The 25911-nt window shown below is 42.5% G+C and overlaps 1 protein-coding gene across 3 annotated transcripts in view; it reads right to left on the bottom strand.

Annotated features, from left to right (window-relative positions):
• Positions 1 to 25911, bottom strand: part of CTNND2 (catenin delta 2) — a 419330-nt gene that overhangs the window by 263240 nt on the left and 130179 nt on the right. For 2 of the 3 annotated variants that reach the window (XM_083856449.1, XM_083856450.1), the window contains exons 5-6: positions 17613 to 17785; positions 8399 to 8531 (exon numbers count right to left, since the gene is read on the bottom strand). In XM_083856449.1, coding sequence (XP_083712575.1) covers positions 8399 to 8531; positions 17613 to 17785 — 306 coding nt within the window. Of the gene's footprint in view, positions 1 to 8398; positions 8964 to 17612; positions 17786 to 25911 lie in introns of all 3 variants that reach the window. The other variant, XM_083856451.1, reaches the window with a different exon arrangement.

Here is a 25911-nt window from a genome sequence, read left to right as displayed (position 1 = left end):
GCTCATGACACCGTTTGGTGATCAAATGTAATCATGACTGCCTTCCCGCTGAACCAGGATGCTCAGGAAAGTTGTGGGGTGAGAGAAAGACCCCATGGAGAGGTGTCACTTTGCCCTCCAGTGACAGGAAATCTGCCCTAGTATCAGAGGGATACAGCTTCTTCACCACCTTTGCTTTCCTCCCAGGGAACACTCTTTAAACCCAGGGACAGCTTTAGCCCTGCGATCAAAAGCCTTTACAGCCTGAGAGCAGCACAGCTGGCTGGCTGATAAAAGGGATGCTTTGCACCTGGATTGGACAGAGACCATAAGGGGCTATAAGGCAAGACACAGACATACACTATGGAGGAAGTAAATATAGAAAACATATACAAAAATTTCCTCAGTTAAGGGAGGACTGCATGAGATTTCAAATCACTTGTATTCAAACTAGTAACACTTTTCAATTACAGCATCATAGAATGGTTTGGGTTAGAAGGGACCTTAAAGATTAGTTTCAACCTTCCGTCATGGGCAGGGACACTTCACTAACACACTGTAAGTTGCAACTTGATGTACTTATCAAAAATCTATGTGATCTAACTGGCAGTTTCATATGCCATGCCTTATAATTGTAAGATTAGTCATCACTTGGTCCTTCTCATTTCAGCATATTAAATTGTGACTTTTGCTTCTAACCACTTATGATAATGTATAGTTCCACGAATTCATTATCATTAGACAATATCTCTCTGTCCTCTCCAATACCAAAAGGTATTCTGTTCTGGGTCCACATCTATGTGATCTTCAAATCTGACCCTATGATTACTGAAAAATTGCTTCATTTATCTCCCATGATTGCTCATAGAGCAAATTTGGCCCAGTGCAGCTTCTGGCAGCTGCTACCACTGACAAAGTGATGTCTTTCACCTATGATCATGTGGCACAGGCAGACACAGGCAATCTCCCCACTCAAGCTTCGTCCTTAAATAAAGGAGGCCTCCCTCAACTGCCTATTTTGACATCTTCTTTCTGCCATAATGAATTACTTTTGATCAGAGACACCTGCACTGCCTTTAAAAGAGTGGGTGCACACAACCAAACATACATGAGATATGCCAACAAATGAATGTTTATGTTACTGATGCTAATGCATACTTCATACTGACTTTCTAAATCTCAGCTACTCCATCTACTCCTAACAGTTTCTGTGCCTCAGCAACTGGAAAGGATGACATTTTCCACCACAATAAAAAATTAAGGGCTTGTTCTCACTTTCCTTAAATACCTAAAGACCATGATGAACATAAGATTTCTGTCATTTTTATCAATACTTTTGCAACAAACATTTCCAGGCTATTGGATAAGCCTTGCAACAGGGTTTGAGACTGAGGAAGCTGCAGCTTTCACATGTGCCTTCTTTGCCCAGTGCACAAGCAAGACAAACACAGTCATCCTACTTTAGACTGTACAGCACAAATTTTCACTGATGCCACAAAAGCCTGAGTGTTGGAAATTTGATAGAAGGGGACCTTGCCTTTGCTTATACTCCCTATCCCATACAACAGCACTCTCTTCTGCACTCAAGAAGTGAGTTTGAGGCCAAAGACCTATGGCACAAAATCACACTCCTGGCAACTGAAGAGGACAAGGGGAGGACATGAGGACACCACAGAGACCTGAAGGCAAAAATGGGTTGTAATAGGCAAGGATGAGATTTAGCCTCACTAGTACACCCTTAAGAACCAAAAGTTTGGATGTATAAATGTTTATGAGGCCCTATTCTCTTCCTGAAATCTCATATTAAACAGAACACAGATAAACATAAGCAAGACAAGCATAGGAACTGTAGTGCCAACACTGGTTAATTTATTTTCATTGCTCTAACCTAAATTCCATGCAGTCAGGTTCCCAAAACACTGCTCTTCGACTTCACACATTCCATTGGATTTCAGTAGCCAAGAAAAAATAGCAAATTCCAGCTCCTTGGCTTAATCATCCTTCTGCTAGGGGCATAGACTTCTCTGTTAGCTTTTTGTCAACTTTACCTCCTTTTTGTGCTCCTGCTCAGCAGGCATATAAGCAGAGACATTTCAAAATCTGCTCTGATGTTTAAGAAATTTCTTCTAGTGACTTGCATGCTTAAATTTGGATCCTGGCCTTCTTAGGTACACTGCTAAAGTTCAGGACCAGAGGCCAAAAACCACATGTGGTTACCAAGCCACAGCACAGGCCTCAGGAGTCCCCAGAACCATGTCTGATGTTACATTCACCTAAAATCCCAGAAACAGCCACTGCCACCCAGTTTCCCAGTCATTTGGTTAAAATATTTGCAGCTTTATACAAGTTGAACCCATTTTCAGCAGTGCTGCACACTGATGCTCTTTGCCCAAAAGGCTTGTTAGTCTGCAGTATTATTTCATTTAACATCCCTCTGAAAGATCATTAGGAGGATCAGTCAAACAATGTCCCTTATCAAGAATGGGAAGCAAAGGGAAAGGTGGTGATCAGTGAAAGAAGAGGACCCAGGTTTAGACATGTTTCTTGTGTTTGCTCACACTGGGAGCCACCATCAAGTTCATTAGCTCAAAGATGCACATGGGGCTTCTGTATCTGGCTCTTGTCAATTATTCCTCTTCTACAAGCAAATTAATTTCATGTAATCTAAATCTGAAAGATACAGGAGCAAAAATCACAGCAACAATAACATATTTCAAGGTCATCCACCTTATTCCTTCTGCTTTCCTGCTGTACACTGTCCACTGTGGATACCTTTTCCAAGCTGGAACTGAGCACTATTTTAAAGGCTCCTGTTGCAACAATCAGAAACATAACTATTGCTAAAGAAATAGGTAGAATAAGTGACAAAGAAAAGCAAAGTGAACATCGAGTTGTGTATTTGTATCAACTCCAAACCAACACCAGCATACCTAACCTCCAGGCTGCAATGTGAAAACAAGTAATTTTGTATCAGAAAAACACCAAATTCTATGTTCTGATTAATAGCTGAAATATTGCTGGATATTACTCAAAATCTTCCTCTTAATTTTCTTATCTAAAAGAAGGAGTCTCAAAACCAACAAGAGTAGAAGAAGAAAAAAACCCCAACCCTAAGACTGCAATGTAAAGGCTCTGGCAGCAGAAAAGGAATTTTCCAGGTAACAAAAACCAAAAAAAAAAACCAAAAAAAAAAACCAAAAAAAAAAAAAAAAAAAAAAAAAACACCTTAGGAAAAAAACTATGGAAAACTACTTTGGCAAAAATTAATGAAGCAATTTGGTTCTCCCTATAAAAGAGATACTCATGGGATTCTGTAAAAGTACAGAATAGTTATGGGAAACAATTGAGTGTCCTTTCTATTATGATCAATCATATCGATGGTCCAAGAGCTTATCTTAAAGCAAAAAAAAATAATTTTCAAATATTCTTCTTCCTTGCCTGTCTCGAAAAATACAATGGCACATCATACCCATACTATTTTATTAGTGTCTCAGGTGGGGACTAAAAGGCACAGGGACCTTTTAATTCTGGGGTAGTTTAGATTCCCTTTGGCTGTAAGTTAACAGTAATGCAGCTCTTCTAGCACAAATACAAGTATAGTGTGATTTACCGGAGACCTCTAACACTTAACAAGATAATTTTTTTAAGATGTCAATGAACTAGTGATAGATAGGTGATCCAATATCTTCATGCAATCAAAAGGAAATATCAATCCATGCTAGTGGTAATGTACATCAATTATCCTATACAAAGATGCTTAAGCTGTTTTGAGCCCCTGTGATTGCACACTGACATGCTCCACATGTCAACACTCATCATCAAATAGAAGCCCTGCCATAAACCCCAACAGGAAACCAGGGTTCAACACATCACATGCAGTGAAAAGCTTACAGAAGGAGAAAGCGTAAAGGAAGGTCCTCAGCAAAGAGAGAGATGAGTGAGGCAAAACATATGAAGGAGCAGAAGGAACCAATTAAGATGCTGACAAACTTAGAACTCTTTGCTCAATAAAAAGTGGAGAACATATTTTATGTATTAACCCATGCCACATTTTTATAAACTGGTGTTATTTTAATGTTAGTATTACACTTGCATACAAACAGTCCTACTCAGAAAGGAAAAATTCTTTTCCCTTTTGATTTTACAGGGACTTGAAAGAAGATTGTAAACACCAGGCTGAGCACTGAAGTTTTCAACGCTGGTAGTGGAAGGGCTGTCTAGAGGGATGCTGCAGCTCTTGTTTCAGTGGAATGTGTCACCACTACATGAAAGATAGCTGTGTAATATTCTTTCCATCTAGCATTATATCAAGTGATTCACACCAACACTCATTTCTTAAACTTAACCTTTTAGTACAGTTTATGAGATATGTTGCAGTCTTCAAGCAGGATTATTACCCTTTTAGTTTTTTGTAATAAGGCATTGCATAAAACCACTTTCCATTGCTTTACATGTCCCTAGTCTTCCCTAAACCTGGATGGAGAGGCACAAGTGGCTTTGTTACATTAGGGCTGCTCCCAGCCACATAACCTGAGGCACAAACCACCTGAACAACACACTTTGATTGCCTCCTTTCTCTTTGCTCCTAAATAAACTCAGTACTCCTCTAGTACTATCTGTCTGATTCTGTCCAGCAGGAGATGCTTCAGAGGAGAAAGAAGAGTGGGCACCTGTGCCTCGACCTGCCTCCTGAAAGAGTTTGCCCATATTTCTGCTACTTGCTGTCCTACACACTCCTCCTTCCAGCCAAAATGGGCTGCTTTGGTGAGTTTGGCTCCCAGCAGCACTCTGAAGCTCAGTCCAGGTGCAGAAGCTGCAAGAAGGTATTTACAAACTGTTTTCTGGGTTTGGATCGCTGCTTGAACAGACGGCTGAATGTGCTTTGGAGCAGTGCAGAGCAGAAAACTACTTCTAAAACTGTAACTGCAGATCATAGCAATGAAGCAGCTAGACTAAGAATAAACACAGCAAATGTACACTCACCAGAGCCACTATATACACATGTACACACACACCCATACACACACACGCTTGGCAGTGGCAGCAGCTCAAATATAACTAGACTAAAAGCCATTTCTGAAGACGTTTCTAAGGTTACTCGGTTAAAACTGAGTCATTGCACGCTGTTGCATGTCTCATTTGAAATTCAGGATTAAGCCTAAGAATTGCCATTTTTATAATTTCAAGTTGTTTCATAATCGAATTTGTTAGGAAATTAATATAAATAATGCCATCTCCTCATTAAGTCTCACACAGATTACGTTCTGGGCCATCTAAGTAACTTTGTATTTGATTTTTTTTAAATGGATCTTATCTGAATGTCTTCTCTTTTAAATATCTAAGTCTGGCACTGATACAGTTTGGCTTGTTTAGCACACTGAAACCCAGTAGTATTCATGAACTAGATAGCTCCAGGACAAATTTATAGTATCATGCAAAAATAATTAAAACAAATGCATTATTTTTGTTTCTAGTAATTACTACAAATACTTATTTTTTAATTGCCAGATATAAAAGGATTACTTAGTATAACATCATCCCTGTGATGACACATACATACCAATGCAACTTCACATTAATCACAGCAGGCAAACCATCAATCAGTGCAATGTGACAACTGTTCTCCATTCTTCCCCCTCCTCTCTCTCTCTCTCAAAAACCCCAAAAAACTTCAACTCATCTTTGGATGTTCTGAACAAGAAGCAAAACCACAATTTACTGAACATTAGCTCTTCAAAATACAATTGCTTGCTCTCCCTCTCAGTGAGTTTGATTTCTAACACAATGACTGAAAAACTCCTGCAAAAATATACTTAGAGCTCAAATTCCAAACCTATTCTGACAAAAAATACTTACAGAAAAAAACCAAAAAACTAAGATTGCCTTAGGAGTATCTGCAACATCTGATCCTGGCTAATTCTAAAGCATACGCTAATTTTAAGCCTCTGAGCAGTCCATTGGCTTCAGTGAATCCAGTGAAAGTCTAGAAGATTAGTCAGGCACTTAACACTGCTAGCAAATGTGTAACTCCAGGATGGCAGTCAGGCCATGAGGAACACGCATAAGAATGGCAGTGGAAAACAAGGGGTAGGAGCACACAATAGGAAACCTTTGCAAAAGAATGGATCATGTGATAGAGCTCCTTTCAAGGACTACTTGAAAGCCATGTCACCACTGAGGGGAAAAAAAAAAAAAAAGAAGAAAAGGTATTTACTAACATACTGTTGCTTGCACTGAGTCTTTCAAGTAGCAGTAGTCTTTCTCTCCAGGTCAGTCACCTAATACTTACTCAAGTTACACGATTTTCATTTGTTATAAAATAAAACAATCAGGGTTTTTACATATCTTAAAATCAAATCCCTAAGAGATGAGTGACCCAGTAGATCGTTATGTTTGTTCGGATCAGCCCAACACTTGGCAAAGTTAGTGTTGCTTTATCAATTTTTTTACAAACTCAACAGCAAACTCAAATGGTCAATCACTACTTTCCTCCCACAGGAAAATCCACGCAAAAATACATCAGCCATTTTCTAAATGTATGTATCATCTTTAGGCTTTTTCTTTCACTCAAGCCATAAATCAGTAAATCAGGCAACACCCTGCAGTAGGCTTTAAAAAGATACAGGTTATGCAAGATGCAGAAGTCTTATCAAAAGCTTTTCTTTAAAAGCAATCCAAGAAAATGATTGTCAGTTCTTTAACTTTGATTCAAAACAAAGTAGCAAATCCTATTAGGAATGTCTGTAGAAACGTTATTGGCCAAGAAGGCCAAAAAAGCCTAAATAATCCACGTTTCAACTTGAATCTAGCCCAGGATGAACAACTTTCTGTAGCACTCCAGAGTCATTATGCCGGACCTTACCCCCTACATAAAAAAGTTTTGGACTAAGTTACCATCACAGATTTGATGCTGCAATGCTATAAAGATGCCTTCTTTAAAAAAAAAAAACAACAAAAACAACAAACAGAACCAAACCCCCAATACAAATTTCAATGCTAACAGTTCATAAACAGGAAAAAGTACTGCTCCTGTTAGAAACTTCCCAAAGGAAAGCCTTCTATCCTAGAACAAAAGTAAGAAAAATCAGGCAAATACTAATAGCTTATAGCCACAGGTATGTAAGTTTTAAATTGATTTTTTTCTCAGTTCCTTTGATGCTGACAGTTTCATCCATGCCTTTTCAGATTCAAGCAACTCTTGCTATAGGAGGAAGTTAGCAAACTCTCTAGAATACAAAGTCTGTAGCAAGTCTAAATTTCCACTGTACAAAGGCAGTATTTAATATTTGTGGCCAACAGTGTGTTGGACTACAGCAGGAACTAGTTGTATTAATATAACTGCTAAATAAACCACCAAGTATTGAGACTCAGTATTTGACTACAGGCATTTCGAGATGCCTGATATAAGCATCTTGATATAAGTATCTCGAGATCTTGAATTTTACCTTAATTTAATGTCACTTTACTCATTCTGAAATTAAAATATGTATATACACACATATATATATACATATATATATATGAAGATATAAAGTTTTAAAATCCCTGCCCTGTAAATAGGAAAACCAATCCAGCAAATAGTTCTTACAAGGAGATAGATCAAAACTGTATTTTATTATTAGTTCATTCCATCTGTGTGTTTAGACACACTGGAATTACATGGGATGCTGACAACAGCTGGAGTGGGGGAGGGAGGGTGGGTGAGAGGAGAAAACGGGGTGAGGTCTGCACTACAGTAAGAAACTTGTGTACCTGACTGATAAACTTCTTTATGTATCCTATTTATCTTCCAATCTATTTATGTCACACAAGAGAACATATGAGCATAGCAGCTGTTACTATAGCAATGAAACTGGAAATTTTGAGAACACAAAAAACCCACCCCTGAAGGATGCTCAGTTTAGCAAAGAGATGGTTTAGAGAACAGCGCACCAGTATCTCACTTCCAGGATCTGCTCAAAGTCCGCGTTTACACAGACATTAAACCAGCTGTCACAGCCTGTTCCCCAAAGAGCACTCGGAGCCAAATCCCCGCCACCTCTCACTCGGTACACCGGAGTTCCCGCTAAGTCACCCCAAACTTGTCAAGCACGCCCGAGCCGCCCGTAAATCCGGGCAAGAGCGATTCCCTGCAGAAGGCTCAGCGGTTCCGATGGCGGCAGGGAAGGGATTCGCCATAGTAACAAACCGCACCGCGGGTCAGGGGGGCAGCGCGCACACCTGCGGCGCCGGGCGGGCGGGACCAGCCGGGGAGCTCCGGTGCTCCGCTCGGGGCCTCTCCGGGCACGGCCCGGGATGGAGCGCAGCATTCCGCGATTCCCCCGAGCGCCGCTCTCTGTCACACGCCCCCCGCCCGCCGCCCCCGGCCCCGCCGCCCCTCGCCCCCCCCGGCCCCTCCGCAGCCCCGCCGCGGTTTTACCTGCCAGGGAGCCGGGTCTCTGCAGGGTGGCGGTGGCGTACAGCTCCTGGGAGTGCTTGCTGTACTGATCGGCAGCGTGAACCAGCCGCTTGGTAGGCGACAGGGTGGCGTAAGTGCCGATGGTGGAGCTTAACTGGTGGATAGGAGAGGAGGAAATGTTAGACTGGACGGTGGGCGGGGAGGTCACTCGGATGGGGGACGGCGACAGTCCCGCCGAGGAGACGACGATGTTGATGGGCGAGCTGGTGCTGTAGGACTTGGCCAGGCGGCTGGGGGACTGCTTCGGGGAGGAGAGGCGCTGCGCGGCGGCGTAGGCGGCGCCCTCGGCGGCGGGGCCGGCCCGCGGCAGCTTGGTGGGGGAGCCGCCGGGCTGGGCGGGCAGCGGGGAGCTCACCCGCGGCGCCGGCAGCGTGGAGCTGGCGTAGTAGAGCGCGGCGGCGTGCTGCGGCTCGGGCAGGTGGAAGGCGCTGCCGTGGCTGGGCGCGAAGGGCTCCCGCGGCTGCGGGGCGGCGGGCGGCGGCGGCGGCTCCGGGCCGCCCGGGTGGGCGCCGCGGCCCCCCGGGCCCTGCTGCGGGAAGGAAAGGCACAGGCGTCACCGTCAGCGGGGCCCCGCTCCCCGGCCCGGCCCGGCCCGGCCCTGCGCGGGCGGAGCGGCCCCTCGCTGACCCACAACCGGGCCGCCCCCCGCGGGACTACGGGAGGCGTAATCTGCTAAAGCATTCCCGGCCTTTCGGGGAAAAAACAGCCGCCGGCTCGGGCCGAGAGGCGTCGAAACTCCTCCCGAGGGCTGCAGGCGGCACCGGCCGTGGGCACGGCCTCCGGGGCGCCCAACAACGCGCCCGCCGAGCCCCATAGCGGGCAGGGCTTAACCCCGCCTCACATACTGACCTACGTGCATAAACACAGAGATAATCATACACCCGCGCCCCTTGATTCTGCATACTTTAGGGAAGAGCGGCCGAAGCCTCGGAAAAGGCTCGAATGGAGTAACTTTGCTGGGTTTGCAGCAGTCCGGGTCCCCGTGAGGAGAGCGGCCCCGCACCGGGTAACGCCGCACCCAGGGGCGGGAGGAGCTGCCGCGGCCGGGCGCCTCCCTGGGCCGCATCCAGCCGGGAATCTGCGTTGGGAAGGAGGGAGAGAGAGCCCTGCACCGACCCGCTGGCCGCGGGCAAGGCAGCGCTGAGTCCCCTCTAAGAAGGAGGCTGGGAAGAGGGAGCGAGAGAAAATCCTCGGGAGATGCCGCTGCCTCTGAGAAATTTCTGTTCTGTGCCTGAGCCGCCTGTGGAGCCGCAGAGGATGGAGCTCGCACTCACACACAGGCGGCTTCCCCTTTATCGGGGATCTTAGGCTCAAGAGATCATCTGTGAGTCTGGTAACATTAAAATCCTCTCATAACTGCACCCCGCAGTGAGTGAGAGCTCAGCGCTCTGCTGGAAGATGCAATGTTGGATTGAGATACTATTTTTTTTTTTCTGGTTATGCAGGGGATTTACTTGAAACCTCAAAAAGTGCTCTGGATCCTCGGAGTTGACAGCGTAGTTTGAATCGGTCTGACCGGTGTTTTGCCCAAACACACACACCCCTGTCAGCTACTGATTTCCTTAGCCAGAAGAAGCTTTAAAATGTGAATAATGAATTTTGTGACTCAATTCAAAGAGGTGTTGTGAATGCCAACAGCAGCATTGTTATACATTGAATAGCAATGTGGTTTTTCAGTAGCATCCTACAAAAAAAACAAGTGGGCAAAAGCACCATGTTCCTGGTATGAAATTTCATTTATTTGCACTAGGATATTCAATAAAGGATTTGGTCAGGAATTGAGGACAACGTAACTAATTGGAGCAAAAAATAAACAAGATTCGAAATGCCAGAAATCTGTACTCCTTCCTATGTACGCCCACTGGAAATGTTTCTTTTTTTAACTTTTGGAGCCTGCCCCTCATCTTAAATGCTTTGTATCTGGGGGAAGAATATGTATTTTCCTAGACAGAGAGAAGAAACAAGGCTTTGGAGAAGCTCCTCCTGGAGCTTTGCTCCTGGTTGTTAGTAGCATGGAAGAAGCAACCAGCACTGACCTTGTTCAGGCTTCTCAAGAGAGCCCTGCCAGACCCAAACCTCCCTGGTTTGCACCTCACAGAGCAATGGCTTTACACAGAAATGAAATGTAGAAATGTAACCTGTTCCCCTCCAGGTGCTCTGTATGGTGACTGCCAGGGCCTCACAGATGGAAGTAGCTGCTCTCTGAGCTGGACTGTTGGGATTGCAGCAGCGATTAACAGACACCACAGCTTCAAGTGCAAGCCTTGACATTTTCATAAATGGTCAACAAGCTCAGGCTGCTCATTTGAAAGGCTCCTAACAAAAACCAGGAAGGAAAACTGTGGGAACATCAGCGAACTTTTAAAAGCTACTTTCACACTGAGCTACTTACCATATATGCTTTAAACTGGAAAGAAGGACTTAATCTCCAGCTGACTGTCCAACAATGTATTTGATAGGAGTACAGTTTTCATTTTCCAGGTTTAGACTATATGGTAACAACTTTCATTAAACAAAAACAGGCCGGCATGATTTAAGACAACATGGGCATAGCAAAATTTGTACATAACAAAATGTCATTCTACTAGCTATATTATCAATTGATATTTGTTAATAAATTTTACTTTTGGGACTGTTAATTGGCATCATAGTAATAATTTTGTAATAAACACTGCTCCAAAATACAGTCTTCTGCAATGTTACCAGTGTACCAGTTACTTCTTGAACACGCTGGTAACGCACTGGTAACTTTAACAGTTTGCTGTTGATCCTAAGGGTTTTAGGCAAGCACTGTCATTATGTATACAAAATTTCTTTTTCTAATCTACTTCTACACTGCTTCATGTGTCAAGGATTTAGAGTAATTAATTTCAAGTAAACCAGTATTATCCCATATTCCTAATAAATCTTTATAAAGCTGTGGGCATTCTGCAAGCACTAATTCAAAAAAACCCCAAAAATCCCATTTCATGAGGATTTGTCATAGGGAGCAAGGTGTAGTGGTGGGGCACAATAATTAAATGCTTAATTAAAAATGCAGTGTATAGCACTTCCTAAAAAGCTAAGCATTTGCTCTGTGTGAAGGAGAGAACTTATGGATGAACAGATTGCAATGAAAACATTAGCATGAAGTATTTTCTAGGATGTGACTAATCTCAGACCTGTCTTAAATGTACCGTGAGGTTCTTAGGATTTTTCAAAGGGCCAAGTGTGCAGTAACATTCTCCACACGTGTTTTCAGAGACAAAATGTGGTTTAGTTTTTCATTGTGTTTCTCCCTGTCTGTAGTTTAAGACAGACATAAAGACATGTCATTGTTCACCCTGCAATGTGACATACTTCATACGGAAGCAATGGTATTTTTCCCTTAGTTTTTTTTCCATTTATCCATTATTTTTGTCATCCTGATAACAAAACTGTGTTTAAGCTAATAAACTAAGAGCAAAGTTGCTTCTCAGTAATGATATTTTCTACCATCAACCTATTTCATAGATGTGAATAAAAATCAAGGACTTTCTTACTACAGCCCTATGAATAGCTATTCCAAGACACAGGGGTTTAATTTCCCTGGCATCCCAACGAAAAGTAGCCTTGCTTATTTGGATTCAATATATGGATTCTGGTATATCCTTTTAGAAGCAGGAATGTGTGAAAAAAACATGAGAACATTAACACAGCTATAAAAATATTTTCTTTCCCATTTAATGTTACTAAGAAGATAATTTTCTACTGATACAAAACAGTATCTTTAGAGCTTCATACAGAAAATTATTGGGGGTATCCATTTAGGTTGTAGGAGACTAGAGAACAGTCTAACTGTTGTTTGTCTGTTCATTCAAGCATTTAATGCTCTCAGTTCCAGGAAATTAGTTTTTTGGGGGTTGTTTGTTTTTTTTTTTTTTTTTTCTTTTTTTGTTGTTGTTCTTGTGTGGGTATTTTGTTGTTTGTTTTGGGGGTTTTTTTGTGGGTTTTTGTTCTTGTTGTTTTTTTGGCTTTTTTTTTTTTACAATCCCATTGATAATTTAAATTGGAACTTTAACCAAGAAAGAGTAAATAAAAGACTGCAATATAAGATTCTGTTCTATAGAGTAGAATTGAGAGGGGCACATAACTGTGTTGACTTATTTATTCTGCAGAAAAATTTTCATGGAGAAAGAATTACAAAATGGCTAGACAACTTCAAGAGAAACTTTGGTGTCAGCTGCTGATTATGAATCAGTATATTGATTCTCAGAGATTGCTCCCAGAGGTTTGAATACATCTGCAAGCCCATCTTAGGTCTGGATGAACTTCAGTTTAGGAGTAAATGTCTGCACCAGTTTTCAGCTCCTTTTGTTCTCTGGATCTCTTTGCCCTTAAAATCTCAAACAAGGTCACATCTGATGAATACTAACATAGTCATGTTGTCCATGAGGAGACCCTTTCTCTTGATTTTAGGGAGGATTTTCCAAGTTGTGTGGAAAACCTGCCTCCAGGCCCTTTTGGCTTTTAAATATTGGTGTGTGTTGGTAACTTTCGGCAGAAAACTTGTTCATCCTTACTAGGGTTTTCTAGGGACATTCCATGGGTGCAGTTCTGTTTCACAGTCTCAGTGATGCTCTGAGCTTTTTCAGAGCCTGCTAGACTTGACAGTCTGTTGAGGGCTACTTTTTTTCCTGTCAGCCCAAAGAACATTCCATAAGGCTTCACTCAAGGCATCACATCTGTGGTCTGATGTCTCTATCAACACTCTTACGAAGGGGAGAAGAGGGCAGGGAAATAGCATTACATTCTCTAGTCTTGGGATGCACCCTTCAGTCCTTGGGCAGGACCTATAGAAGGGCCTTTCTTCTGCAGGACTGCTTCAATGTCATTTGTAAGTTCCTGACCTGACCAGGAAGACGCTACATGTATGTTCAAATGCTCTTCTACAATAACAGATGCCAGGCCTCTGGATCCCTCAAATATGGCCTATTCCATCTCTTTCTCCTGATTTTGTTCCATTGTTCCATTCCAAAATTCCAATACTATTAGGAAAATATGTCAGCCTACCTGATCCTGCTGTCAAAGGTCATACATATAGATGAAGGTAGGTAATTCTAGTCTTCTACATACATAAACAGAATTGTGTGAGACATTTTCAGAATGTCCAGAGATGTGCATCTCTGGTTTTAAAGCAGCAGTGAAAGTCATTACCTGTGACAGAATCAAAGCAGCATTGCAGATTTCCACTGCCATAATCTCTACTCGTGAATTGTTCTCCGAGTGCCATAATAAGAGTAATCTATCTTAAGATTTCATCTTGTTTCCTTTATGACACAAACATTCTTATGTTTATATTTGGAATATGGTTTTAAACACATCATCATCGGCCATACCTACCAGAAGGGAAATCTTTATTTTAGCTTTTGTCTGGGTAGGTTATCAAGCAGCCTGTTACCCTGTGGCCAGTATACAGTTTCTGCTTCAAAACTTAATGCATTCAAGCACTCATTTGCTAATGAGGTGTGGTGGTCTAATGAATGACAAACTTATGACTTGTTTATAGGAAAAAGGAGACAGGTTAGAACACTTAACTGTAAAATGGGTTTTCAATACTTTTAAATCGCCTTTAATTTTCATCTACTTTTTTGTTTTTAAGGTTTTCCAATTACGTGCCATCTTATTCAGTCCAAAAGCATCAGGTGCGCAGGATAATACACAGTAGGGATTTACCTGTGTTGCTGCCACAGCCTCTGAAAAGACTTCAGCATTACCAACAGCTAAACAAGTCCTCATCCAGAATGTAAACTTCCTTTCCTGTCCCCTGGCAAACACATGGCAGAGTATGTGGAAAACCACTCTTTTTAGTACATGCTATGCTTCATACTCCTTTGATATCTCTGCAACATAAGATAGTAATTCTCAAGGTTGCACTAAACCTGGTTGGACACTGAGTTTGAAAAGCAGTTTTCAGGGGGGAAGCAGAGTAATTCCATGCCAGAGGAGCAGTTTTTGCTAAGAAATCCCATCCTAGTAGTATATAGAAGGTAAAAGTTTTGTGTTCCAAAGTAGGCAAAGCCCTGGAAAACTATCATCTATAATGAACTCCACCAAATTAACAAAAATGTTAGATTGCACTTTGCAACACTATACAGGAAGTCCCAAGACTAATTAGTTTCTCTTTTTTATACAATTGCATTTTCACAAATTGTTCTTGCTGTCACAGCTGGCCTTGGGACTATTTACATTTATTTTGCAAGCATTTGGACTATCAGTCATGTTGAGAGATAGCTATATTCCTTGCACACAAATACCAAAGGAAATTATCACAATCTGAGAAGCTTCAGCTCCTGAGGCTTATTTTAATTATTATAGGTATGGCAAAACAGTTTTTAGGATTGACTTTTTTTTCCCCTGTTAATTGTGGGATCAGCAATGGCCATAATCTAAATTTTTTAATTTTGACTTTTGAATTTTCCTCTTCCTGTTTACCTCTTTTAAAAATCTCTTTTATATACTTTTAATGGTATTAATTCATAGTTTTTTATGGCAATTTGCTAGTATTTTCAAATATTATTTAATTCATCTGAAGTTGTCAGGCATCCTTTGCAGCATCATGGTGTGAGAAATTATTAAGTTCTCTGATAAATTTTCCTGCAGGAATATCTACCCTATAATGTGGAGGAAAGTAAAGAGAAAATCTATTTTCTGTCCTCTCACACCAATAAAAACAAAGGATAGGAAATGTTGTCTTGCTAACTTACTAATTACCTTTCTGAAGGAAACCAGTTCTCTCTGAAGTTGATGGTTCATGAGAGCTTCTCATATCTAAGCAATGTCTGATCAGTATAATTTCAATGAAAAAAATCTAATCATTAATTTTCCCCCTCCATAAATTCATATTTTTCTATCAATGAGTATAATAAAATTTATATTAAAATATATCTATTTCTAATCTCTACAAAACTGCACAATTTTCCTTCCTGCCTTTAAAAAAAAATATTTTTCTTCTTCCCCTCTCACTTCTACTTTGTTTTCGTTTCTGTTGCTCTCATAACCTGCTCCACTTCCATCACCTTATTTTTCCAGCCTGCTTAAAGGCTGCATCACAGTCTTTCAGGCTAACCCCCAGGGTATGATGCTTTTCAAAAAGCATAACTCCAGATAACATAATTTTCCACAAGATTCACCTGGAGAAACTGGCAGCCCATGGCATGGCTGGATGCACTCTTCACTAGGTAAAAAACTGGCTGGGTGACTGGGCCTAGGGAATGGTGGTGAAAGGTTGCATCAATTTGGTGGCCTGCCAAAAGTGGATTTTCCCAGGGATCTGTGTTGTTTAATATCTTTATCAATGACCTGGACTAGGGGATGGAGTGCAGAGGGATTTGGGCAGCTCCACACAATATCAGGTGGGATTTGGGCAGCCTGGATGGATGTGCCAAGGCCAGCTGCATGAGGTTCAACAAAGTGAAGTGCCGGGTCCTGCTCTTTGGCCACAACAGCCTCATGCAGCTCTACAGGCTGGGGGAAGAGTGGCTGGAATGCTCTGCCCAGTGGAAAAGGATGGGGGGGTGCTGATACAGGTAACTGAACATGAGCCAGCATCTGCCAAGGTGGCCAAGAAGACCAAGGGCATCCTGGCCTGTATCAGCAATAATGTGGCCAGCAGGACCAGGGCAGTGATCATCCCCCTGTGCTCTGCACTGCTGAGGCCACAGCTCTAATCCTGTGTCCAGTTTTGGATCTCTCAATGCAAGAAAGACACTGAGGTGCTGGAGCATGTCCAGAGAAGGGCAGCAGAGGTGGTGAAGAGTCTGGAGGAGCACAAGTCTTATGAGGAGCAGCTGGGGGAGCTGGGGGTGTTTAGCCTGGAGAAGGAGAGGTTCAGGGGAGACCTTATTGCTCTCTACAACTGCCTGAAAGGAGACTGTAGCCAGGTGGAGGTCGGGCTCTTCTCCCAGGCAACCAACAACAGGACAAGAGGAAATGGCCTCAAGCTACCCCAGGTGAGGTTCAGGTTGGACAACAGGAAGAATTTTCCACTGAAAAGGTTGTCAAGTCACTATCCATGAGGGTATTTAGAAGACATGCAGATGGGGCAGTTGGGGACATGATTTGCTGATGGCCAGTGCTGGCTTAATATTTGAACTTGATTCTTAGAGGTCTTTTTCAGTGTAAAGGAGTCTATTAAAAAATGTATCTACCCAATTTGAAATTTAATTTAACTGTGGTTTATTTCATTTTTCAGTCTTAGAGAATAGGGAGCTTTTCTGAGCAAATGGAGGGAATAGAATATTGTATGTCTCTCAGTATCCCACAAACTGTGCAATGACTCTAATACTTGAAATCTCTTAGCAATTTAAGGCTTTGAAATTCAAATAACTACTCTATTCTACAGAATCCTGAACTGCAAAATGTCCTGGTATCACACTGAGATGATCTGCTTTGCTAGGATGGTTAGCATCTAAACAGAGAAAATAATCTGTGCTGACCAACACAAGCCAGTGTTAATGTACAGCGGCATGAATGCTTCTTGACATTTTTGTCTAAACTGAAGCTTAACTTTCTTCTGAGAGGCTTTGATGTCACAGTGAAAAGCACAGAAGGTGAAAGGGTTACATGTCAGATCCAGGAGGGATGGTTTAGACAGGTAGAGGGATTTACAAAGTTTTCATGAGTACCTGAGACATTCTTTCAAAATGTTTCAAATGTAGAGGGGACTGTCCTACAATATGTGGTGAAAAAAATGTTTCTTACACTTGAGATGAGGCCATAGCACCATATGATGCATGGTATCCCAAGCAGGTTTCATATCTGGTGTCAGCCTGCCTTTGTTTCTGTTTCTTGGCACTTACTGCTTTCAGTAATGTGTTCAGACCAATGCTGGCGTGTCCTCAACCTTAGGATGGACTCCTAATCAGCACAGTCACAGAAATTTCCTTTGAAAATTAAATGCTTGAACATGCTATTACCAAAATATATATGCAAGCAAGTAAGTAAATCTGGCATGCAGATCTCCTTGTTAATCAGGATTACTTTATTAGTATGCAAGTCAACCCACAAAGATTTACAAAAATCAAGATGGTAACTCCACCCTGCTGCAGGTGTGTTAAACAAGACAGAAAGTAAAGCAGAAATTCATGTGTGGGGAGCAGCAAACAGCTCCACACAATATCAGGTGTGAGAGACCACGACTGCTTAGGACACATACCTGGCTGTAGCTCTGGATGGCACCTCTGGGCTGACTGCTGCGGGACGGGAGCTGGGCGGATGCGGTTTCACCCAGGGCGAGGGTCTGGTTGCTGTGGTAGCTGGCTGAGTACTGGAATGATCCTTCAGGTTTGGAATTGAGCTGGAGTGCACTCTGGGAGAGGAGGCTGGGCCCTGTGGGGACAGGATTTGAGAGCAGTCAGAAAGCCTCAGTGAAAGAGAGACCTGTAATATCTGTCAAGTGAGTATTGAAATTATCAGATGTATCTGGCTTCAGATTTTCAGAATTTGACTTTTCAGTAATAAAAATACATGCATTACTTTGTTTCCTTACCACTCAGTCATCATGTTCAAGCAACAGACCACATTGCTTTCTTTGCAAGAAATGTATGGTTTTGACTGGTGAAGAAATTCTATGCCTGAACAAATCCAGTTGTACTATTTGATAAAGAACTCCTGCTTTTCAACTCAGAATAGTTGATGAGGGGGTTTTTTTTCTTTTTTTTTTTTTTTTTTTTTTTCCCTAAGGATAAGCCTTGTTTATTTCTCTTAATTATATCCAGTTCTGCCTGGGAAATGCTAACTTGTCCCTCCCTGAGCCCCTAGCATATTAGATCTATTGATTACTGCCACTGTCCTGAACACAGAGTGATGTAATACTTTGGTGCCTGTAGGGATGGATGGCAGCCTTTAAAATATTAATTGCTCTTCTCATCATGCAGGACACACCCTGTTCTCAGTGAATCTTTGATGACTATTTTTCAGCTATTTTATCTTCCACACCACAACACTGCACAGCAGGAGAGCCAAGTACAGGCAGCGAGCCTAAACTGGGGCTGCCAGACTGAAGGGCATGTCAGGACCATGAACACTGGCACTTTCCACAGTTATTTGGTAGTTCTGTGAAACTGAAATATGTTCCAATCTTCAGTAGGTTCACATACAAGTGATTTAGCTTACCTCATGAACATAGTGAATTTCTCACTTTTTCCACACAGGAATCAAGTGCACCTGCAGAAAATTTGCAGCTGACACCAAGCTGACTGGTGCAGTTGCCACACCTGAAGGATGGGATGCCATCCAGAGGGTCCTGGAAAAGCTTGAGAAGTGAGTGCACAGAAATCTCATGAGGTTTAACAAGACCAAGGGCAAGGTGTTGCTCCTGGGTCAGGGTAAACCCTGGTATCAGCCCAGGCTGGGGGATGAACAGATCCAGAGCAGCCCTGCCCAGAAGGACTTGGGGGTGCTGGAAAGGCTGGACATGACCCAGCCATGTGCACTTAAAGCCCAGAAATCCAACTGTGTCCTGGGCTGCATCCAAAGCAGCCTGGGCAGCAGGGAAGGGAGGAGATTCTGTTCCTCTGCTCTGCTCTGCTCTGCTCTGCTCTGCTCTGCTCTGCTCTGGTGAGACCCCACCTGCAGTGCTGCACCCAGCTCTGAGATGCCAACACAGGAAGAACATCTGTTGGAGCAAGTGCAGAGGAGGGCCACTAATTTAGATGGAGCACCTCTCCTATAATGAAAGACTATGAGAATTGAGATTGTTCAGTCTGGAAAATAAATGCTTTAGGGTGACCTTATTGTGGCCTTCCAGCACCTGAAGGAAACCTACAAGAAAGAGGGAGAGAGACTTTTTATAAGGGCATGTGAAGCAGAATGGCTTCACATTGACAGAGTAGCTTTAGATAAGCTGTTAGGAAGAAATTCTTCCCTGTGGTGGCGAGGCAATGGCACAAGTTGTCCAAAAAAGCTGTGGATAATGCATCCCTGGAAGTGTTCAAGGCCAGGTGAGATGGAGCCCTGAGCAACCTGGTCTAGTTGAGGAAGTCCCAATCCACGGCTGGGGCGATGGAACTAGATAATCTTAAAGGTTCTTTTTGACCCAAATCATTCTGTCATTCTCTGATTCTATGATACACAGAGAGCTACATTAAAGAATACACACTTAATCCTCTCTCTGTCTTCGCTGATATTAGTCTCTTTCAGTGTCTGGGCCCAGGAAGTGAAATACAAGAGGAGGAAAAAGGGCCATTGCAAGGGCCATACCTTGGCCATTGCACAGGTTACCTTCAACCCAACAGCTGCCATCTATAGCACACTCAGTGGCTCCACAGGGGTGGCAGGTTCCCCTTCTGGTTAGCACTAACAAGCTCACAAGAGCACAGAAGGTGACACAAGCCTTAAGAGGTGTGAAATGATTACAGTGATTTTGCTCCTACAGAACATGCAATAAGTTGAGTTTTAAACAGACTCACAATGGAAAAAATCCAATGAATTTACCAGAAATAGCTTCCAGTACATTCCTGATACAAAGGCAGTTTTTATGACCTTTAAGTCTTTGCTATGAGGGTGTAAAGCTGTTCCAAAAAGATTTCCACTTAGAAAATGTGCAAACAACCCCACCCCCGAATTACACAGGGAGTATTTTTTCTTCTAGCCTACTTCTCAGAAATGGCAGAACCATTAAAACTGCTATTTTCCAAATCCAACCTGAAGTGCTCGTATTATAAACAAATCGTAGTAGGCTATGTAAAGAGGAAGTGTTGGCATCTAAATGTAGGCTGGGATTTTGACACTATTTTACATACCAACACAATTTATACTGCAAAATCAACTGCATTCATCAGAACATTCAAGATAAAGGACAAATTTAGAATGTAAGTTCTGGTCCCTGTATTTATCTTACAAGTACAGAAGGAGGTAGGGCTCCATGAGTGCTGTGAGGCCAGTAAAAAATGTATCACATCCACAGGAGAGCTGAATTTAATCCTCTATGGGTGCTTATAAATCCAGCCTTTGGTACTTTCCATTCCCTGGCTCTGCAAATAGGGTTTATTTAGCATTTTCCATTTAACTGGTTTTGTTGCAAAATTTCTTCTCTAATGAAAGAAATACTTTCACAGATTTATTTGTTATTTTTAGAGCATAAAGAAAATACATGCTTTGTTCCAAAACGATCTGTAGGGTTTATTTCAATCTTTTGGATTTTGAATTTTCACTGAGAATTTTTCTGTGATCAAGTGATGAACAAGATCAAGTTCAGAAATTTCACAAAAGCATAACTTTCCCATGAGAAGCAAAAGTTGCAAGAAGAAAGCAATTTTTGTGCATGAAAGTGTTTGTACTCATTCTGAAAGTAATTATGCTGTGACATTTCTGAAGCTTAAATAATGATTAAACTATCACATGCTATGAATGCAATATGTTTAAATTTTCATTGCATCTGGCTTTCAAGTGCTGCTTTCATATTACTGTGGCTCACTAGGGGCTTTACATTGCCAGCTAGAAATGCATACATGGGTTCCCTGCACCATTTAGTTTAAACACTTCCATGCACTTAAAGAAACTTATCCAACCCCTTCAAAAAAGAATGTAAAAAGTTTGGCACAGATAGTCTGAAGTTGACTAAAATATTGGTTTTGTTTAGCAGTTTTTATTTCGTACCTTAACAAGCGATAATGAACAAATAAAACATACATACATTTCAATAATTACAAATTTGAGAGAGACAGATATTTTAAATAAGCCTAGAATTTTAAATAAGCCCAAGCTATTGTAGAATAGAATAGTGGCTGCTCACCTGTAAATAGCAAAACCCTAAATCAAGCATACAAACTAGAAGATACATTTCAGATCAATCAATGTGACCATGAAAAAACACGAGTTCATTTTTCAGGGACTACAAGCAGTCTTGCCTTGTCTGATAGGGAAAAGATGGATTGCTTTTCTCATTAACATTCTTGAGATTTCAACCTGAAGGTAAAGCCAAACCTTCTGAAGAGCCTGCAGCTCCCTCAGAAGTTTGTGTCTTCTACACTGATGGCTCTTGACAATAACCTACCATTTCATCCAGGCTAGAATTTAAACTCTGTTATGTTGGTATAAGAAAGCATTCATGCAACTGTTTTTCATTTGCTTTCAAAAGAGTTAAGGCAGCTGGAAATTCTCTATTTTAACCTGTGCATTGGAAATCACTAGTTAACTGCTGGCACGATTCAGTCTTAGTGGTTCCCTTAATGAGACATAATTACTGCAATTGTTAAATTTAAAACAAACACTTCAGGTTTCATAAGATTTAGTATAGCAGATATTGATGATCTGTAGTATCACTTTAAAATTTTGTACTATGTTTGGTTTCTATTTGAGGGTGTGGGGAAGATATAAATATCTGTTTCCTTTATGTTTTCACCACCACATAAAAAAAAGTATTTTCCTTGTGAAAGAATATTGATGTTGGATTATTCAGGGTTGATAGTACCAATTTTTCACCGATTCAGTTTGTGCTGCTCTCTTGGTTTATTAAAATAGTAGAGGTAAGAATGAAAATTCAGGCAACTAAGTCAGAGGCAAGAGACACTATTGTGGACTGACTTCAAATGATGGAGCAGGGTAGAGCAATTAACTCTTTAACTTGTCTCCAGTTTGGAGCCCAGGTTCTGCAAACAATACCTTCCTCTTCCTCTTAACCTTGATCAGAGCAGTGCGCAAGCCTCCCTGTGTTGCTCACCTTGGCCTCTGTAACCCAGCCCAGAAAGGAGCTGGAAGGAGAGGGAGAGGGTGGTGTCTTGCTTGGGACACAAAGTGCATTTAAGTGGGGAAAAGCTGCCGGAGCATAAAGAACACACCAGGCTGGAAGGGAACAGATGTAAATGGAGGATGTGCTTACATCAGGGAGCCAACCCACCAAGAAACTTTAGAGGTGATGGAGAGCAGAGGACTTTTCTAGGAATCAGAGAAGGGAAACAGGGAATCTCTTTCGTGGTTTGGAGGCCCAGGTACTGGAAGGCATGACAGGGTTAGAGGAAACTGATTCTCCCATTCAGACAGTAAGGAGAGGGGGCTTTCTGTGAAGCCCTTTCCCTTAGTTTATATTACCCACCTCTCTTACTGGCAGTTATGCTGGTTATTATATGGCTTTTTTGTATTTCAAAACTTTTTAGTTTAAGAGATGTGGAGGACCTGAAAGTACCTTGCACACTTACTTCAAGCCAAATGGGGAGCAGGAGCAGAGGCAGTGCTCTCTTACTAAAGAGAGCAGCACTGAAGCCCACACTTGCCATCTTCTCGCCATACTGTGTTGGACAAAACAGAGTTTGCCATTGCACTGACCAGCCTGATTCCTGGCATTGAGAACACTGCATGTGGCCACCAGTGTAACCTGGAGAGCTCCAGGCTCCAGACAAACCACAGCAGAGGAGAGCTTCCACAGCATCTGCCTGCTTCTGCCAAGGGGGAACTGGGGGAAGCGGGAGGCCAGGGCTGCAGGGTGAGCCCCATAGCACAGCTGATCCCTTGGCCTGGGAGGGACAGGGATCTGCACTGGCAGGATTCCTTCAGGGGCCACTGCTTTTCCTTCTGAAAATACAACACACAATGCTGTAATAAGGTGCGGTGTAGCTATTTAAAACCCAAACTAAGGAAGTGAGTGGTCTTAAATGATGAGGCTATTATTAATTCAAGGACATCACAGTAAGGGTTGATTACGGGAAAGTAAAAGTGACGCAAAGAGTCCAGGCTACTATTATCATTCATGGCTGGGTCAAAAGTGGGGAAAAAATAAAATTATGAAAACATTTGTCTTTTTAACTTTCAAGAACAGTATTTTCTTTGAAAATAAAATATTTTTCCTGTCATTTCTGTTCTCTTCAGATCATGTCCTCTGATTTCTTATGTCATTCAGGGTAAAAAAACCAAAAACCAAACCAAGGAAACAAAATCACAAACTATTTTTTTTCATTATTATTTTAGTTTTTAATAAATTATTCTTGAATGGCAAGTGTTTGCAAGCAAAAATACTTTAAATGGCAGAACAGCAAAATGCTAGGATACTTCCCAGTACCTGTTTATACTGTTCTAGCTAAAAAAACCAAACCAAATCAAAACCAACAAAGACCAAAGTGCATCAACACAGTACTGAATTTTGATTCAATGAAGAGTCATTAATGCTGAGCGAGGTTTCAGTGAGAAATTACAAAAAATATGCATCAGCACCAACAGTAGTTGAAAAGACAGGAATCTTGTTTGGGAATCAGAGCTGGTGAGTCATCAAATGTTTTCTTCCCTTCCACCTGAGGGCAAGAACTTATCTAGTGACCACACAAGTAGCAGAGATCACCTGAAGCATAGCCCATGGTGGTCATAAGCAGAAGAGTATCTCATATAAGAAAGCCAGTAGGAACTTGGGCTCCAAGGACCTAACCAGTGTCAGAAGATAAGGATTTTCTAAGTGCTGAGAGATTGTTTCAGTACACCTACATTGATTAGAGATGGGAGGCAATAAAGCTCATCCTATTAAATTTGTAACATTTGTAATACTACCAGATCATGAGTGAGATTTTAAAAACAAAGACATGATGGAATTATAGAACTGTTGAGGCTGAAAAGACCTCCAGGATCATCGACTGCAACCTTTGACTGCACACCTCTTTGTCAACTAAACCACAGAACTAAGTGCTACTTTGAGTCGTTTCTTGAACACTTCCAGAGATGGTGACTCCACCACCTTCCTGGGAAGCTTCTTCCAGTGCTTAACCACCTTTTTTATGGAAAATTCTTCCTGTTGTCCAACCTGAACCTCACCTGGGGTAGCTTGAGGCCATTTCCTCTTGTCCTGTTGTTGGTTGCCTGGGAAAAGAGCCCAACCTCCACCTGGCTACAGTCTCCTTTCAGGCAGTTGTAGAGAGCAATAAGGTCTCCCCTGAGCCTCTTTTTCTCCAGGCTAAACACCCCCAGCTCCCCCAGCTGCTCCTCATAAGACTTGTGCTCCTCCAGACTCTTCACCACCTCTGCTGCCCTTCTCTGGACATGCTCCAGCACCTCAATGTCTTTCTTGCATTGAGAGATCCAAAACTGGACACAGGATTAGAGCTGTGGCCTCAGCAGTGCAGAGCACAGGGGGATGATCACTGCCCTGGTCCTGCTGGCCACACTATTGCTGGTACAGGCCACGATGCCACTGGCCTCCTGGACATTCTCCTGGCTCATGTTCAGCCAGCTGTCAAACAGCACCCCCACATCCTTTTCCACTGGGCAGAGCGTTCCAGCCACTCTTCCCCAGCCTGTAGAGCTGCATGAGGCTGTTGTGGCCAAAGAGCAGGACCCGGCACTTCACTTTGTTAAACCTCATGCAGCTGGCCTTGGCACATCCATCCAGGCTGCCCAAATTCCTCTGCAGAGCCTGCCTACCCTCCAGCAGATTAACACTCCTGCCCAACTTAATGTCAACCATCAACTCGCCAAGGGTGCACTCCATCCACTTGTCCAGATTGTTGATAAAGATATTAAATAGGACTTGCTCCAGTCCTGGCAACAACTGACTGGCCACCAACTGGATGCAGCAACATTCACCACCACTCTTTGGGTCTGGCCATTGTTCCAGTTTTGAACCCAGGGAAGAGTGCACCAGTCCAAGCCATAAGCTGCTAGTTTTTCCAGCAGATAGGTGTGGGAGAGAGTATCAAAGGCTTTACTGAAGTCCAGATAGATTGAATCCACAGTCTCTCCCTCATCCTCAAGGCAGGTCACCTGATCATAGAAGGAGATCAGGTTGGTGAACAGGACTTGCCTTTCCTAAACCTGTGGTGACTGGGCCTGATCCCCTGATTGTCTGGTATGTGCCATGTGATCACACTCAGGATAATCTGTTCCATAATCTTCCCCAGCACCAAGGTTGGGCTGACAACCCTGTAGTTCCTTCTTCCAACATTTTTTGTAGGCAGGCATCACATCTGCCAATGTGCTGTCGTCTGAGACCTCCTTGGTCAACCATGATGATAACTGATGATAAATGACGGAGAGTGGCTTGGTGAGCTCTTCTGCCAGCTCCCTCAGCACCCTCTGGTGAGTCCCATCCTGCCCCATGTAGACTTGTGAGTGTCTAAGTGGCACAACAGGTCACTCGCTACTTCCTCCTGCATTGCAGGAGTCTGTTCTGCTCCCATGCCTGTCTACCAGCTCAGGATTCTGGTTGTCCTGAAGATAACTGGTCTTTCTGATAAAGATTGAGGCAAAGAAGGCATTAAATACCTCAGCCTTTTTCTCATTCTTGGTGGCAATGTTCCCCCTCCCACCCAAATCCAATAATGGATGGAGATTTTCCTTGGCCCTCCTTTTGTTGTTAATGTATTTATAAAAACACATTTTATTATCTTTCACAGCAGTTGACAGATTGAGTTCTAGCTGAGCTTTTGCCTTTCTCATTTTCTCTCTGCATGACCAAATGACATCTTTGTAAGTCTTCCTGAGTTGCCTACCCCTTCTTCCAAAGGTCATAAACTCTCCTTTTCCACCTGAGTTCCAGA

Source organism: Zosterops lateralis (assembly GCF_965231275.1).
Source record: "Zosterops lateralis genome assembly, chromosome: 1".
NCBI classification, from domain to species: domain Eukaryota; kingdom Metazoa; phylum Chordata; class Aves; order Passeriformes; family Zosteropidae; genus Zosterops; species Zosterops lateralis.
The sequence above is the reverse complement of the archived record's forward strand: the minus strand, read 5'-3'. Positions and strand labels throughout refer to the sequence as shown.